The sequence below is a fragment of the Ailuropoda melanoleuca genome, chromosome 1, assembly GCF_002007445.2.
Source record: "Ailuropoda melanoleuca isolate Jingjing chromosome 1, ASM200744v2, whole genome shotgun sequence".
Lineage (NCBI taxonomy): Eukaryota > Metazoa > Chordata > Mammalia > Carnivora > Ursidae > Ailuropoda > Ailuropoda melanoleuca.
The window spans coordinates 12,233,345-12,251,412 of NC_048218.1; the positions used below are offsets into that span (position 1 = coordinate 12,233,345).

At 52.7% G+C, this 18,068-nt stretch overlaps 1 protein-coding gene across 1 annotated transcript in view; it reads right to left on the reverse strand.

The window, feature by feature from the left end:
• Positions 1–915: 915 nt before the first annotated feature.
• Positions 916–18,068, reverse strand: part of HUNK (hormonally up-regulated Neu-associated kinase) — a 106,581-nt gene continuing 89,428 nt past the window's right edge. Inside the window, exons 8-11 of the mRNA XM_034656314.1 lie at positions 15,623–15,706; positions 10,573–10,620; positions 6,626–6,806; positions 916–4,201 (exon numbers count right to left, since the gene is read on the reverse strand). Coding sequence (XP_034512205.1) covers positions 3,543–4,201; positions 6,626–6,806; positions 10,573–10,620; positions 15,623–15,706 — 972 coding nt within the window. The 3' untranslated portion in view covers positions 916–3,542. The remainder of the gene's footprint in view (positions 4,202–6,625; positions 6,807–10,572; positions 10,621–15,622; positions 15,707–18,068) is intronic.

Genomic DNA, 18,068 nt, shown 5'->3' on the forward strand with positions numbered 1-18,068 from the left:
GCCACACTATGATTTCTGTGTGTTCTTGGAGGGAGGAGACCTGCCTCCCAGACCCGCTCTGGGACCAGCTCACTGAGGGACTCTGGGGCATCTTTAAACCGTTCAAGGCCCCAGTTTTCTCTTCTTCAAAAAGGTTGGGGTTGAAGCACATAACTTCAGGTCCCTTTCTGTTCTGGAATGTTCTGACCTCCTAGAAGGAAACAGCATCACCAAAACCAGATACTCATTGTGGCTCCGCCCCAAGTCCATCAAACTTCAGGGAGCTTTGCATGGTGGAAACTTATTCCCACCACATCCTCGGAGCCACACCGTCCAGGGGGACACAAGGCTCTAAGCAAGGTGGCATATCTATCTATCTATCTATCTATCTATCTATCTATCTACCTATCTACGTATGAAAAGCTTTCTGCGAACAGTGATGCGGGAAGTCAGAACTGGGACAATCCAGCCCANTATCTATCTATCTATCTACCTACCTACCTATCTACGTATGAAAAGCTTTCTGCGAACAGTGATGCGGGAAGTCAGAACTGGGACAATCCAGCCCACCATTCCACGTCATCAGCCTTCGTCCCCCAGCCCTGGGTCGTGGAGGTAGTGTTCACAGACGTTATTCTTCCGTGCCATTTGCAGAATCTCCAAGGGAGATCCTGAACCCGCTAAAAAAGAAAAAAAAAAGATTTGTCTTGAACCGCCGTACTGCTGTACGTCGGTCAGATAAGAATTGTGTCGATCGTACACCTGCCACGAGCAAAATGAAGCAGTGATACGGGACCAGAAGATGCCCCCAAATACCCCTGGATTCCCACTTATATCCGGTCAGAGGTGGGGCCACGGACTTCATGTAGAAAACAGCCCTACTATTGCAACGTACTCAGGGTGTCAAGATTGACCAAATGCAAATAAATGAAGCGGTCAGAGTGAGGGAAAAGTGTATTTCACAGTCATTATAAAAGTACATATATTTAATAATGGTGACATAAATACAGTCCTTACTTACGACCAAACCATACAATTACAGTTGACTCTTCCTCCTGGACTTCCCACGGCGATAGGTCAGTCATTTCCGTCAGTCACTACAGGCTGACCGAGGTCATGGGCACAGACTAATGAGAGACAGTCATGGGCCGCACAGACAACATACTTTGTACTTACCAAAGGGACAGTCAAGTTTCCCATATAAATATAATAAAATAATAAAGAATTTAACATTTCTTCTTTCACTCGGTTTCATAGATTTGTCAGGTGCTCACATACAAAAAATACAGTTGGCCCCCCCTTTCTTCACTCCCCCCTCACCTCTCACTGGGTCTGGAATAAACCTGAGTTCACAGTTCAAGTTACCAATGGGGACACGGTCAGTCAGTTGTATGACGTCTGCAGCTGCTCCTGGATCGAGGAACAGAACACATGTCCCAGTGAGCAACAGCGATACAGAGAAACACTTGTGTTCTCAAGGAAAGTACAGTACAAGAACGAGACATAAAGGGAGAGAAGTTCACAAGGCACAGGGACAGAGCCTGCAAACCTGTAAGAGCGGGACACTTGCAGCCAGCAACCACGTCCAAAAAAAGGTTCCTTCGCTGGTCAGACACTTCATGTCAAATGGAGAGAGGTCTTTTTCAGGTGCTTTTCTCCTCTTCCCTTAAAAAAGCTCCATTTTCAATGGAAAGTTCTGGAACCCGGTCTGGAGCCATACAGAGGAATAACACCAACAGCCAGGAGCCTGACTCCTTCCTAACAAGCCCTAGAGCCGGGAAGATCCCATCGAGGCGGGAGGCCGCGGCTCCAGGGTCTTGTCAAGGTCAGCCAAGACTGGGCAGATCTCAGTGGCTTCCAGAGTCAGACAAATACCCACTCTTTCCTGGCTCAGCTGGAAACGTGTCGAGCAGAAGGAGGTCACGACGGCTAAATGAGAAAAGACGAAGAACCACCACACGGCTCTCTGGCACGGGCTAGCTGCCAGTGGAAAGGAAGGTGGGCTTCGGACTTCTCCAGGGCTGTCGCCTGGTTCCGACTCCGTGGGCTGAGCGGACTAGCCCTGGGGTGACCTCAGCTGTGGGTTCTGCTCATGCCTGACCAGCCAAGAGCTGAAGACCCCAAGCCACCGTCTCCTGAGCTAACCGCTATCCAACCCGTGCGGACTCTTCTGCTTTTCCACTTTTGCTCATGACACCGCGGCCCCAACCAAGCGCCAGGGCCCAGGCCCCATGTGGAGATGGGCCCCAGCAGGCTCCTGCGGGACACGGTCAGACAACACGGAGACCCACAAAACGCGCACGCAGGGATGGCACGGACACACAACCAGAGACGCATCTTTGGTTCAAGCCTTGGCAAAAGGTGTGAACACAGAACGTGGACTCAAAGCATGTCTGAGGAATGCTGCTGTCCTCAGAGAAGACGTGGTGCTGCGTTCTGAACAGGATCCTGCCACGTGAAGCTACGCACAGCTTACAGCGAACTCGTCCCACCGAAACCACACTTGGTTTCTTGGCAGCTCGAAAACTGCACTGAGCAGAGGTAATGAACGGTGCTTTCCAAATGCATCCACATTCAACCTTAACAGCGTCTCTCTTTCTCAATACCCAACTGTAACTATGTCCCATGCCTTCCAGAAGGATCAGGTTGTGTTGGTACGGCGGGAAGAACACAGCGCCCACTGCGATCATGTCCTCCTGCAGGCCACGGGAGGCCACCAGCCACTGAAAACATCATGTGGGAGAGCGCCGATGCCCTCCATGCATAGCCTCTCATGAAAACGTGAGTTTGGTGGGATCGCTTCTCATCTCCCTAACCCAGGTTTTTAAAATCATGTTACTGCAATTTGACATCACCTAAAGAAAAATCATCTTTGGAAAAGAGAAGCCGATGCTTAGCAAGTTTCAACCAAAAAAGAAGATGGCAAATGTGTGTCCCCTTTGGCCCTTTCCTTTCACTGGGGTGCCTGCTGTTTGGCTCCGTCTTTGCCCGGCTGCCCTTTCCGACTGGAGGGGGTGCTGCCGCCGGCAGAGGCTGCGGCCCGTCTTCCTCAGAGGCCCCCGGGGCCTGGCAGTTGAGTCAGCGGCTCCCCAGGCTGCAGGGATTCACGTCTACGAGAGGAAAGGGAACCGCCCTGTGACACCACCAGTCCCCACGTGACTGGCCGCTTGCTGAGAAGTCCCAGTCGTGAGAGGCGCACACCGAGTGAGCAAAGATCCCGGAACAGGCTGTGAGGTGAGTAGCCCAGAGGCTGATGCCCCCAGCGGCCCAGCAGAGGGAGGCGGGTAGAGGGTGGGTGGCTGGGCGGGTGGGCGGAAGGAGGACACGAATGGTGGGGACTGCACCTCTAGCCACCCCTCCGAGTCCATTCCAGCATCTCGGGGTCCCTCCGCAAGCCCGGGTTGGGTCTGTGGGTGTCTGCGGTTCACAGCTGGGACGCGGCAGGGGGAGAGGAGACCCTGAAGGAGGCTCCCATGAGGCCGATTCTTCACACCCTGATGCGCGTGGGGGCTCTATTCCGCTACTTTGCTCAGAAATACCTAGCATCCTGCCCCTGACCCAGGTTAGCACTGGCCTTTGACCCCATCGGGCACGTCGAAGGAGAGGCTCACGGGGGCCGTGGGCTGCAGCGGGGGCATGCTGGCCTCCAGGGGTCTGTCTGCAGAGGGCTGCAGGCTCTGCTGGCGCTTCCGCAGCATCTGTCCGATGCCCATCATGGGGAACCTGCCGCGGCTCTTCACGCAGTTCGGGCTCCCCAGCGGCTGCGCGGTGCCGTTCCCGGCAGCCGGAGATGGGGCACACATGCCCTCTTCCTTTGGGGGGCTGTTCTTTTCTTCATGAGCAAAGGAGACCAGAGTGGGATGCAAAGGAGTTTGCAGAGGGGACAGGCTTCCGGGCAGCAGGGCCGGGGAGAGCGTCCGCTCACCGGGATTCCCGCGGGCCAAGCCCCCGGGCGAGCCTAGAATCCTATAGTGATGAGACGGGGACAGCGGTTCGGGGTGGTCCTCGCGATCCACGGACTCGAAGGAGCGTACCATATCCAGCACCAGGGGGTCTTCCTTGGGGAGGATGCCAGGGCCCCCGGGGCCCTGCTGAGGGGGCTCCGGTCTCTTGACAATCCTGGGGGTCCTGGGGGGTGGGACGGGGATGAACTCCATGGAAGAAGAAGCCACGCAATTGGAGTCTGACGTTTTGCGGAAAATATTGCGGCAGCCAAAGGAATCTGCACCCAAGAAAGCAAAGGACATCATGAGGACAGCCACACCAACAGGGCGAGTGGTGCTCCCCTGCCTGCTGCGGCCTCCTGACCAGGACAGACCCTTCCCAGGGAGACCAGAAGGAACCAAGAAGCAAAGGGCCCCAGCGTGCGGCGCTGCCCACAGGGAACCAGATGCTCTTCCCAGGACGGAGGGGACAGCAGGCCAGCGACAGGAGGCCTCCCACGGTCTGATTTGCCCACGGCACCACCTCAACAGCTGCTCTCCTGGTTGCTTAAAATTCTGGACCCTGCCAATGAGTCTTCGAAGAAGAAAGCTACGTGGCCCAGCAAGACCACCACCCAACGGTCAGAAGCATACACACCCGGCCCGGCTTGCCACAGACCGTGACTTTGGTCCTCACAAACCGACGCCGGGAGGAGAGTTCCCTCGTGACTTTTTTTTTTTAATTGTGGTCCAAAAAATAAATAAATAAATAAACCCATAAATGTCTCATCTTCACCGGTTTTCGGCGTACAGCTCAGGAGTGTTAAGTACATCCGTGTTACTGTGAAACAGAACTCTTCAGGGTGGAAATCTAAAACTCTACCCACTCAACAGCAACCCCCGTTCCCAGCCCCTGGCACCCCCATCCCACTTTCGGTCTGTGACGCTGACTACGCTAGGTGCCTCCTGAGTGGGACCTCTGGTATTTGTCCTTCTGTGACCGGCTTGTTTCACTGAGCAGAACGTCCTCAAGGTGCATCCGTGTTGTAGCAAGTGTCCGAATTTCCTCCCTTTCTAACGCTCCCTCGCGACGCCTGATCCTACCGGAGCCTCACCCGATTCTGACGGGGGCGGGGGGGCGGGGGGTACTCCTCATCTATCTATTGACGGCAATGAGCCAGTCCCTGTGGTTTCCACCTCAAGCTGGCTCAGCCTGGAATCCGGGTTTGCAGACGGTGCCAGAGAAGAAAGGGAAAAGCCCCACCAATCTGAAGCGGAGGGAAATAAAGCCAAGTTCTTGCGGAACAAGTTCTGCCTCAGCTTCCCTTCTCTGCCGTCACACCGCATCACCCCTGGCAGAAAGGGCCGCTCACCAGCCCCCCACCCTGTGAGCATCCTTCTCAGGAGGCAGGAGGCTACACCGGTCAGGAGAGAAAGCTCTAGAGCCAGGCGGCCCAACTGGAAATCTGGACTCTGCCACTCACCAGCTCTCTGACTCTGCACGGTTCCCTGTGCCTAGTTCCTCTGCTCTAGAAATGGGGGTGAGCTAAGAGCTTAAAACAGGGTCTGCCACACAGGGAGTGCTCCGTGCTAGCAACTGCCTAAGTTCTGACCTAACATGCTCTCAGATGCCAGGGGGAAGGAAAACACACAAAGAAACAAAGGATAACCGGCCCAGGCACGGAATGCCCCTCGAGGGCAGCAAAGCTATCCAAAGTATCACCACTGACCTAGACTTTGTTGGGGACAACCAGGGGACAGTACCATCAAGGGCCCCGGATTCGCTGCTGGCGACAAAGCCAGAATGCAGAAGCACGAAGGGGGGACAAGCAGAACTCCTCCTGTGAGACCCCCTGCCTTTTGGGAAGCTCAAGAACGAAAGTGAATCGAATGGAATTTTCCTCTCTGGCAGAGAACCAGGTCTCTCTTAGGGGAACAGGCCCTCGCTGCTCTGCTCAGTGCTGTTCGAGTCTCCCCAACACTTTCCTGCTTCCCTGCTTGCTTCCCACACCCCTCAGTGCGGCCCCGGAGGAGGGGGCCTCGTATTTATCATTTGCCTGATGCGTCGGACTCTGAAAGAGGTGGACAAGCCCACGTACGCACCTCATTTAGTCCACACAGTGGCTCCGGCAGGTGGGTTTCCTTGCACCGGGAAGGGAACGAATTTGGATCCTCTGAGGGTCAGGAACTTAGCTCACAAAAAGCCAACAGAGTGGGGTCTGAGCCCCCGCCCCCAGCCCAGAGCCCAGACTCTATGGACGATGCTCCAGTGCCTCTAGGGGCTCCCTCTTCTGGACAGGCTCTCACAGCACCACAGCCCTGATCCCGGCCCCTGCACCCCAATCTCTGTTCCTACAGTACTGAACACCTGTCCCTGTTCCACAATACTGGGCACCCCATCCCTACTCCTGCATTCCGATCACCACTCCTGAAATATTTGGTACCCTGCTCTCTGCTCCCTCCCACAATACCATGGACCCCGTCTCTGCTCCCACAGTACCCTGCATCCCACCCCGGCTGTCTCAAAGCCTGCCTGCACGGGGGGCCAATACCACACGGGCTGGACCTTGACGGTTCTCGGGTTCCCTTGGGTGTGCTCACAGCTCTCCCGCGGGCACAAGAATTGTGTGTGTCCCAGGGGCCCACACAGCCAGCCACGAGGGGGACGCGGTGGCCGGGAAGCTCAACACCAGGGGCACAGCCCATAGCCCGAGCTGACCCACCTTTGTCGGGGAAGCCGGACTTGGGGGCCTTGCGGTCCTTCAGCAGAGCTTTCGTGTTTTGAATCTGCGTGATGAGGGAGGCAGAGGGCTGTTTGTGCGAGGGCACGTTCTTGTCCAGCTTCTTGGAAAACGGCCGATGGAGAAAATCTCCTCTTTTTTCTTGTTCTTTGGGCTTTTCATCCTTCGAGTCGGAAGTAAACACATGTTCTCAGACACACACACAAATACACAATGTGACTGCCCTTTGAAGGGTTATCCAAGGAGATGTGAGAAACTCCAGCCCCTCAAAACTCTGCTCTCCGCTGCACATGCAACAGTGGAAGAGCCAGGGGTCCCCGCAGATGCTCCAGGGAGGTCCCCCTTCCCCTCCTGCGACCACAGGCCAGCTCCCACCACTCCCTGCTCCCTGCACGGCACTGTTTCGAGGTGTTCCAGCAAGGGCAAGGTCACCCCAAGGAGGTCAGTTGTTCCAGAACACACCACAGGAATGAAGGCAAAGCATATGAGGACTTCTGGAAATCTGCAGTCTTATCTAAAGCAGGGCCCACAGATTCTGCCCACGGGCAGGTGAAACACACCCCTTCCATCTCCATGTCTACTTGTCTGTGCTCAGTCAAGCCAAGGAGGAGGAAGCCCTGTGCCATCATCCCGGGCGTTCCTGACCCTTGCGTACCCTTGGGCCCGCACGCCCTCGCGTGTGGGCTAAACACCTAAACTACTTAGCCATTTCTGCTCTAAGCCTTGCCTTTCCTGAACTCTATTTATAATCCCTCTGACAGGAGTGAATTTTACTATTTTATGTATCCTCCACCCCACAGCCTCTGGCATAAAGCCAGGCACGTAGAGAAGGCTTAATAAATAGTTATTGAAATGTTTAAAAAAAAAAAAAGCCAGTGAAAACCGAACTGAATTAAAATCGAGTGCAAGCTTCTGGGAAGGGTGATACCGCTCTGAAGTTCCTTCTCTGGCCCTAAAGAGTGTTTGATGTTTATCGTCTCACAGAGGCAACGGAGTCCCTGACCTTGCCACCAGTGAGGGGAAAAAAAAAGACACTTTCACATTTTTGCCTTGAACGTTAAGAGCATTTGCAATTTAAGAGAGCTCATCCATTTTTCATGGCTGTTGTTGAAAAGCCTCTTCTCTCCTTGGGCTTATAGGGCCCTTTCTCCAATGAGGATTTTCAAAGCCTTTCCAGAGTGGGGTTCCTTACGCTGCCCAACTGGCGGGTGGGAGAAAATGGGAGGGAAGGAACTGGAAGTGGGGGGGGCCATACTGAGCCCGAGGGTCACCGTGAGGGCCACGGCGCCTGAGGGACGCAAGCCTGGGCGGAGTTGGCTTTCCCGGGGGGGGGGGGGGGAAGAAAGGAGAAGTGAAGCCCAGAAAGTGGGTGTTCTTGCCACTGCACACCCTCGGGAAGCCGGGGGCAGGGCCAAGCAGGAGAAAGGTGCACACAGGGGCTGGAGAGGGACAGGGACCAGGCTGTGGTCCCCGGGCCCCAGGTGGGCACCAGGGATGCTACAGAGGAAGGCTTGAGCTCCAAGTCATGATGCAGGATGTTCCCGAGGGGAAAGGGGGGGCCCTGCTCCAGCCCATCTCGGTCAAGGCCATGGTCCCCCACCACTTCCCTCTCCCTGTTTCTGTGAAACACCAACAGCCCCCTTCTCTAATGCAAAGGGGAGCGAGCTTTCACACGCCCTACGTGCCCCAAGCATCAAAGGGCACATGACAGGCTTGTCCTGAAAAGTCTGGAAAAATTTCCTCCTCGTGGGCCTTTCTTTCTACTTCTGTTTTCATGAGAAAAGTCACCAGTTTCACTGTTTATACGACAAACAGCAAAAAGGCAATCAAATGCACTTTGATGAAACACTGTAAAACAGTATTTGGAAGGAAAGACAAGATTGCAGTTCCCTCCTGTTCAGGACTGTTCTAGAATAATGAGTACAGCTTCCTTTGGGCTGCTCTGGGATCCCTACTCTTTCGAGGGCTGCCTGGCTTCATGGCTTCATCTTGGCTCCTCCCCAACGCTCTCTGGCTTCCCAAGAGCCAAAGGGTCAAGATGCAGAGTTTCTGGAGGCCAGCAACACCCCCTAACTAAGTCCATTAGCACTGAGAGGTGTACCAGGCATGAATTTTTTGCAGAAAGAGCCCAAGGTTGGCTCTAGGATCTCTCTGGTACCCGACAAAGGGATATTTGGCACCAAACAGAAAGCTGCTTTGAGGGGCTGAAGGATGGAATGAGGACACCTGCTCAGGCCACCCTGTTGAACTTAACCCCAGGATCCTGCACCCTGGTGTTTTCTCCTAAAGCCCCCAGGACACCCTACTCCAGCCCAAAGAATGGGTGATTTCACGGTGACCAGTTTCTTAGGGGGATACCAAGAATTCACCACCCAACATCCCCTGCCGGGGATAAACCGCTGGGTCAGTCCGTGTGGAGGGGTGGACAGCCCACGCGAGAACCGCCTTTGTGTACCACCAGCCAATCTCACCCCCCCGCCCCAGGCACAGGTGACCAAATGCAACCGATCATCCAATTATACCTTTTCATTTGCATGCCCTATTTTCTCCACAAGAGATCTAGGGAACAGGATGCGAAACTGCCTTATGTAACAGAAACAGATCTTCAGAAGGACTCATTATGTTCCCCCTTCGACATGCCCACACGACTCCCGCGCTCCCCTCCCGGCGATGCTGCTGCCTGCGCGGCCTCGGTGGCTTTCTTCTGATTCTCACATGCTCCCCACACCCGCACCCCCCCAACTGAACTCCCCAAGGCAGATCAGAGAGGGGACCCCATGAGGCCCCAGAAACAAGCCCCCCACAAAACAGCTGCTGGTTTTCTTTAAACCACTTTCTACCCACTGCACAAGTGCGTGGACATTCACAAAACTGGACACTTTGAAAATGTGGCCTCATAAGGGACTGTCTACCCAAGACTCTTCTAGTGTCGTGACTGAGAGAAGAGAGGAAGTAGCTAGTGAGTGATGGTGCACTGTGCTTCTGGAAGGAGCGGCCTGCAGGCCCAACAGCCAGTGGAAGGAGGAAGAGCAGGTCCTTGGCCTCTGAGATCTGAGCCCCAGGACTGGCCCCTTGAGACTCGTCCCTGTGACTCCAGCCTCCTGTGTTCCAAAGAGCAGGACCCCCTCCCCCGTCCTCCCCAGCTTTGCTCCTGTGGGTGTAACAGGGTGACCTTCCTCTGGGATGGCCCAGGGGCCCAGCTGTTGCTTGCTGGTTGCTTTGGGAAAGCCACAGAGATCTGATTTTGCCATAGGAAAAACACAACAGAGTTGAGAAAAAGGGGGCTTGGTTCATAAATTAGGCCATGGAAGCTCTGAACTGTTGCAAAGCCCACATCTCATATAGGTAGAAACAGGAATACAGGGCCAAGTGTATAATTACAACAAGGCAATAAAAAATGGTCAACATAGAAAGCACCAGTCTGATCTGAGGGGATACTGATAAACCCACTCACAATCGGATTCTGCATTTTCATTCTGGACCAGGATGGGGGTACGTAGAATACAGAGAGCCCTGAGCAAAGACCCACCAACCTCAGGGTCTCATGTGATGGTTAATTTCAAGTGTCAACTTGGGTAGGCCATGGTACCCACTGTTTGGTCAAACAGCAGTCTAGATGTTGTTGCGAAGGTATGTTTTAAATGTGATTAAATCAGTAGGCTTTGAGTAAAGCAGATGACCCTAAACAATGTGGGTGGGCCTCATACAATCAGTTGAAGGCAGTAAGAGGAAAAAGGCTGAAGTGTCCTGAGGAAGGAATTCTGCTTCCAGAAGGCCTTGGGACTGAGCTGAAACATGCACTTTTCCCTGGGTATCCAAGCATCTCTCACACACACACACACACACACACACACACACACACACACACATACTCTGTTGGTTTTCCCTAGAGAACTTACTCCAATCCATCATAACCCCCAAGTTCTTACCTGCACAGCATGGAATTCAAGGTCTTTTGTCCAGGTGTCCAGGGAGGCCTACGAAAAGCAATATTTTCAACAATTTAAGAAGTTGTCCCTGCTGTTTATTCCCTAAAGTCTATCCCCTACCACTTGCAGCTCTGGCTGAGAATTATTCGTTTCAATGTTTACACACAAGAAGCCAAACTCCTAAACCATCACGCAAGTAGGCAGCAGATGCTCTAATTCATGCACTGGAGAGATTTTCTAGGTGAGTTTTTATTAAAGTCTAAGACACATGACGGAGGAGCGCTCTAACAGCAAGGAAGCGGTGCCACCAATGCGTTTTCTCCAAGAGCAAAAACACACCCAGAGACAGCACCCAGATCAAGATACAGAACCCAACTGGCACCCCCATCTGTGTCCTTTCCCAGTCCCCAAAGGTAACCACCATTCTGATTTCCAACAGCACAGATCGTCTGATCTGATTCCAGACTTTATTTTTACAAGTTGCATAGATTTGAAACAAGACACCAAGGCAACATTTTAGTATTTTCCCTTTAAACTTACAGCCCCTGTGATGGGTTGAATTGCATTCTCCCCAAGTTCAAATGTTGGAGTCCTAACCCCCAGGACCTCAGAATGTGACCTTCTTGGAAGACAGGGTCAGGACCAGCCGATCGTGTCATATTTGATGTTTGGGGGAGAGGGGGTGTGAGAGCACACTCTCTTTGCCTTTGAGGAGGGGGCCCACTGGGGAAGTCACTTTTACAGAGGTCATCCATCCCCAGTGCAACGGGACTGGTATTCTCATAAAAGGGGGGGAAACTGGACACAGAGACGCACATGCAGAGAAGAGCAGGTGAAGGGGCCGGCAGAGATCAGTGGTGCTATAAACCAAGGAACCCCAAAGCCCAGGAACTCAAAGATCCCAGTACCCCCCAGCAGCCAGGAGGCACGGGACAGGTTCTCCCCTCACAGCTCTCAAAGGGACCCCAACCTTGAGCTCGCACTTCTGGCCTCAGGAACCAGGGGACAGTGAATCCCTGCTGTTTAGCGCCCTGTGTGTGATGCTTTGTGACGCCTTGTCACGGCAGCCCCCGCACACCGCTCCAGGCCCTCTGTCACCCCCTGCACAGCGTCCTTCCCAGGCTGCCCGGTGGCTCTGCACTACAGAGAAGCCCTCCGAGCTCAAGTTTACACTGCTCTGTACATTAGCACGTTTTAACAAACACGGCCTCTGGCTCTGCACGGCTGGAAGAAGCCAGTTTCAAAATGATAACTGCCCCTCCTCGACCTCCTCCGTCCTCCAGCACCTCTTTTTTTTCTTTCTTTTTTTTTTAGGAAGAAGAGTCCCTGCAGCACATGCTCGAGGCGTTCGTAGATGAGACATGTGTCCCACTTTTATAGACGTATTTGCCACCTTTTAAAGGAAGAGGAGGAGGAGAAAGAGGTGAAGTCGTACAAGAACAGTCCTGTAGTCCCAAGGGGGAAATTCTGTCAACTTAATTCAGCTTCTTTGTCTTCTAGGAGAAAAAGAACTGGGACTGAGAAGAACAAAGAGGCCACGCGCTGGGGGGGGCGGGCAGGGACACAGCCCTGAGTCCCCCTCCCCCGCCCCCCAGCCAGCTTGTGGGCGACCTGAAACCCATCCCCCTCCCCACAGCTTCTCCTGGACCAGCAGATGGGTGACTGAAAGGAGGCACACGGAGGCTCCAAGGGGGCTTTACCTAGAAACCCTGGGCCCTTTCAGCTCCTCTAAACACGTTTTCTAACTGGCCCCATTCCACTCTCTGGGCTCCAACAGAGGCGGGTTGGATAATCTAGCAACGGCCTGTAATTTAATTAGTACAAGTATCGCTGCCGTTTGGAGAAAACAAATGGATCATAGAAAATTGAAATGCTCTTTTCCCATTAGCGTTCCTATTTAAACCCTAACCGTTAAATATTTCAACAAATGTTTAAAACACTCGCCATGTGTTTTCAGGCCAAATGAGATACTCATCCGAGAAAAATAATCCGGGTGGGGAAAAAAAGGCCGCTTTCAAACAAACAATCGCAGGGGTCAGGTTCGAGGGCAACCAAGGACACGGGCGTCAGCAAGGTGGCTCAGAGGACACTTAGGGCACACACGTGGGGCATGGGGTGCATTGTTACTTGAGTCCCTCGAGAGTCAAATGCAGACCAAGAGGCAAGGGAGCCTCACGGTGAATTCTGCATCTTCTGCACCCCAGCTGAGGTGACAATCCTCAGAGCAAGTGACCAGGACATGTCCCTCCCTGCCCTGGGCCATGGGTACCTGGTAACGACCGTGAGACTTGAATGCTAGGCTGCAGGTGTGTTCCCCGCTTCAATCAAGCGGGGTGTCCACCTGGATCATTCCACTTCTCCCCTGTGGTCCCAATTCTACCTGAGACCCCGGTCAAGGTCCACTTGATTCTTTCATTTTTTCATTTAGCAAATATTTGCTGAGCGCCTACTGCATGCCACGCATTGTGCAGACTCTAGGGATATGGTGAGGAGCAAAAGGGGCACACTCCCTGCTCTTACAGAACTCACAGTCCAGAGTGGGTGAGAGACGTGAGTCAAACTCCCTGGGAAAACAGAACGTGCAAATGGGACAAGCTCCAGAACACAGAATGGGGTGTGACAGCCTGTGGAGAGATGGGATGCCATGGCAGAAGTCAGAGAACGGCAGGGGTCCAGGAGGAACTGAGGCTGCCTTGGAATCTGAAGATAGAAGATCCCAATCAGCAAAGAGAGGTGAGGGGAACATTCCGGAAGAAGGAACAGGGTGTGCACAGCGCTGGGAGCCAAGAGAGCACAGAAGTTTGAAGGCCCCGTGGGTCTGAGCCCACAGCAAGAAGCAGGACTGCGTGTGTGGGTCTGGGGGACAAGGCTGGAGAGGCGAGCAGACACCAGTCTAATCTGTGACACGTGGGCTTGTCACTGACCCTGCCTTCCAGGTTAAGGAAGCCTTCGAAGGCTTGGAGCAGGGAAGCGACGTGATCCCATCCGAGTGTGGATGGCTCGGCTCTGGCTGGCTGGCAGAGAAGCGAGAGCCAGGCGTTCACGGGGAAAGGGGGCGACCAGTCAGGGCTGCGGCCAACAGCCAGGCCAGAGGCAGTAGTGTCTGGCCTGGGGTGCGAGGGTAGAGACGGAGGGCGCGGACGGGGCTGAGAGGTTTAGGAGTCAAGCGGGCAGAGCCTGGTGACAGACTGGCTCTGGGGGTGAGGAAAAGGAACTCCTGCGTTTCTTCCCTGTGCTGACGTGGGGCTGTCATTTGCAGACAGACACTGGGGGTGGGGAGGTTCCAGGGCGCTGGGTTGGGGACACCTTTGCTCTGGAGAAGGTTTAGTAAGCAATCGGCTGGGGGGGTCTGGCACTCAGGGGAGGCTGGCCCCTACACCACCTCCCCCCTCCTGCCCTCAGCCTGAAAGCCATGCAGGGGCCTGTGGCTCAACCCTGGCGCGCCCCCCGCCCCTCAAAAGCTGACCTGCACCCTTATCTTGCGGATGCTGCAGCCTGTCTATGAGGAAGGAGGCCTCCAGCCTGGGGTCAAGGCTAAGACTGCCCAGCCCCAGCCATCCCTGGAGCTCCTCCCAACTTCCCCCACCCTCACTCCTCCCAAGCCAGGTAAGCCTCAAGCAGGGCGGGGGAGGGAGGGAGGAGGGCACAGCCTCTCCTTCTCACTGCCACAGAGAGGTCACCGTCACTGTCTTCACTTCCCTTCTTCCTCTTCTGAAACCCATGCAATCTCTTTCTGCCCTTGCCACTTCCACAAGCTGGGCTCTGGAAGACTCTCCAGGGCCTAACTAACTGTTCAGCCAACACCACTGACCATGTCACACTCAGCCTCTCCCATGGTCTTCCTGGCCCATCCCCTGCAGCATCTCCCACACCTCCCATGGTTCCCTGGCCACCCCTGTCGTCCTTGCTGGCTTCTCTGCCACGGGCGCCTCCTCATCCCCGCCTCCTTCAATCTCGCCGTCCCCTAGGCAGTGCCTAGATGGGACAGCTGTGCCATTCTGTCCTGCCCTGACGCTCAGGGGTGGCCTTCCCGGGGCTTGTCACATTTACACGTGGTGCCTGGCACGATGCTCAGTCACCGCCCCCCTTCACTGCAGCCTTAGCTCAAGAAAAACCCGGGAGAACTGCCCTCCCCAGTGACAGGCCCGGCTCATGCAATAACCAGGATGAAAATCGAGTCCGTAAAGGAAGAGGGAAGCAGGCAGGCCCGTCGGCCTCAAGCAGGGCAGGAGGAAGGCTCCCCTTTGGATGTCTCTTCAAATGAAAACATTCCAGGGGCACATGGCAGAGGCTTCGGAGAGGAAATCAAGCAGATTCCCAGGAAAGTCAGTGAGAAGGCAGAGACGCCATATTTGACAAAGTGCTGAGGGAGGGGTCTGGGATGGGTGGGTGGGGGCACCCTCACCCTGTGACCCAGGCCCCAGTCTCTTCACAAGCATGTATTTGGGGTCCAAAATTGGTACAACTTGCCATATGAGTCTAGTTTTTACTCTGAAATCAAAGAATCTTGGTATTCTCGCTTAGGTACGTACTAGGTAGCATCAAGTTGCCAGGAACAGGTGCCTGGGAAAGCTTGCTGTCATCCAACACTTCCTCCTGTCCCTCACTTTACTGTCTCCTTCTGATGCCAAGCATTACACTCATGCATATTTTTCAGCATCTCCTTCTTACCCTTTGAAGACCTGACAATGGTTTCCAACCTTGGCCACTCAATAGAAACAGCCAGGGAGCTTTAAAAAATACTGATCCCTCCCGCCCCCCGATTCCCACCCCATGAGATTCAGTGGAGATGGTCTGAGGACAGTCTGCCCACTCAGATGTTTAAATGCTCCTGGGTGATTCTAATGTGTGGCCACAGCTGTGAACCACAGTCTGACGACTGAGAGATCGTGGCTCGACTGGAAACCATTTTCGGGGCTCAATTAAGCCAGTATTTTTGTCTTTTGCTGCTTCTATGTCCCACCGTCGTTGGTTTCCTTTCCTCTCTGCCCTCAAAATGGAAATCCACTCTTCCTAAGCGATCCTGGGTTTTGCTTTGGGGGTCACTCACCTCGTACGGTTCCTTGGTGGGCCTGCACTTTTCTATCTGGTAGAGCTGGGTCTTGTAGCAAATGCTGTCCTGGATGTCAGATTTCTATCAGAGGAGAAGGAGGGAAAAAGCATGGCTTAACTCACAGGGAAGAGAAATGTCCATTACGCAGTCATTAATTTTTAAGCCAGCTTGGTGGAGAAAGTGTCAAAAGGTGTTGGCAAGCCAGTTACTTGTGATGCAAAGCCTTATCCGAGGATGGCCCACAGGTGGGATGAGGCGAGATGGGGGAGCCCCAGACCCAGAGTGAGGCAACCTCCTACTGTTGACCCTGGGCACGTCACCTCTCCTTGCTGGTCTCAGATTTTTCATCGGTGCAATGAAGGCTACTCTAAGATGTGAAAGCAGAATTCACAAATCTGTGAGCTGGAAAGAATAACTTATTTTATTGAACTATTAAACAGGATATGGACCTTGTTTATCAGCTTATTGAAAAACATAAGCCTTGTCTGCCCCCCGACCCCCCGCCGTGAGTCACAGCAATTCATAATACAGCTTAAAGATGATGGCAAACTGTATCTGAGATGATCTAGGTGTGTGACTGAGGGGTAATCCTGTCTGGAGACAGGTGAATTAAATGACTAATTAGTTTACCAACCAACAAATATTCATGGAATGGCCTTACAGGCTCCAACATAAAGTCTACGCTTCTTGGTTTTAGGAAGAAGAAATGAGAACTGAGAGAGAAAGAGAGAAACGACAAATAATTAAGGAATAATTAAGGTACGTATTTTACTTTTTAGTTCACTAGTTTCGGTTTTAAAATTATACATGGGTTGTTAGTAACTGGTTGATGAGATTAATAGCTGGGACAGTGCATACCGTGCAATTAAATTAGCTGTGTGTGGAAATTATGGAGCGGACCAGCTGTAGCTGTCTGTGGGGATTAATTCATTCGAGTTAAAAGCAGCCCCTTGCCTAGACACCGGTTCTCAGACCGGGTATGTCCTATGGTTGAAGGGTGAAGCGCAAAACAGACACAATACAGCGAGAACATAGCTGCGTTTCCAGGGAATGTTCTCGGTAGACAAAGCCAGGCTCAGCTTTGCAACACTTGCATGCCAACCCGATGTTGGGCAGAGCGGAGAAGCAGAAACAAGCAGATGGCAAGAAACAAAGACAAATCAAGACACAGCCGAAGAGCTTTAGTGACTATTAGAAGAGTATGAGTAACCCAAGTTTGTATCTGTACATGTGGAGGCGGACAGAGGAAAGAAAGAAAAGTGTTTAAAAACTAAAATCCCGGGGTGCCTGGGTGGCTCAGTCGGTTGGGTGTCAGGCTCTTGGTTTTGGCTCAGGTCGTGATCTCAGGGTCATGACATTGAGCCCCATGTCGGGCTCCGTGCTTGGTGCGGGGTCTGCGTGGGCTTCTCTCTCTCCTTCTCCCTCTGCCCCTCCCCCTGCTCATGTGTGTGCTCGCTCACTCGCTCTCTCTGCCTAAAAATAAATAATGAATCCTTAAAAAAAAAATAAGGCCCCTTGGGGTGCCTTGCTGGCTCAGTCAGTAAAGTGTGCGACTCTTGATCTCAGGGTTATGAGTTCAAGCCCCACGTTGAGTGTAGAGGTTACTTAAAAATAAAATCTTTAAAAAACAACAAAATAAAAAACCCCAAAAGTCCCTCCATCTTATCGATTGGCATCCAAAGAAGTTCTGCCAAAAGAATGTTTGAATCGGCTAGCTTATTTAGGAAAGCAAAAATTTCATCCTTTAAATATGGAATTGTGGGGGCGCCTGGGTGGCACAGCTGTTAAGCGTCTGCCTTCGGCTCAGGGCGTGAACCCGGTGTTATGGGATCAAGCCCTACATCAGGCTCTTTTGCTATGAGCCTGCTTCTTCCTCCCCCTCTCCCCTGCTGTGTTCCCTCTCTCGCTGGCTGTCTCTATCTCTGTCTAATAAATAAATAAAATCTTTAAAAAAATAAATAAATAAATAAATAAATATGGAATTGTGAATTTTATAGTCAGCTTCATGGAGACGCTTTCTAAAAACGAATTTTTGAACAACAGTCATCATTTGAAAAAAAAAAAAAATCAGCGTGTTGATCCTCTGTTCTTCCTTCTACTTGACAGCTATTTAAATTCTTAACTACGATCTTCTACCACAGTGGTCCCCAAATGGTGTGACCTTGAACCCATATGAGTGAACAAGGTATAGGAAGGCACCTACAATATATGCATATTTATTTGTAACTATAAGCAGGAACCACTGTACTAACAGATCACATACATGATAAAAAAAATATCAAATAGGAACTTGAAAGGATAAGGTAAGAAAGAAACATGGGGCATGTGGTGTTCTTATAAAAAGGAAATGGGGAAGCAGCTTCAAGTCCAATATCTTCCAAGTTCATCATCACGGGGGAACAGAGAATGTGGGCATGGTACAAGAGATTCTCTTACTCCTTAT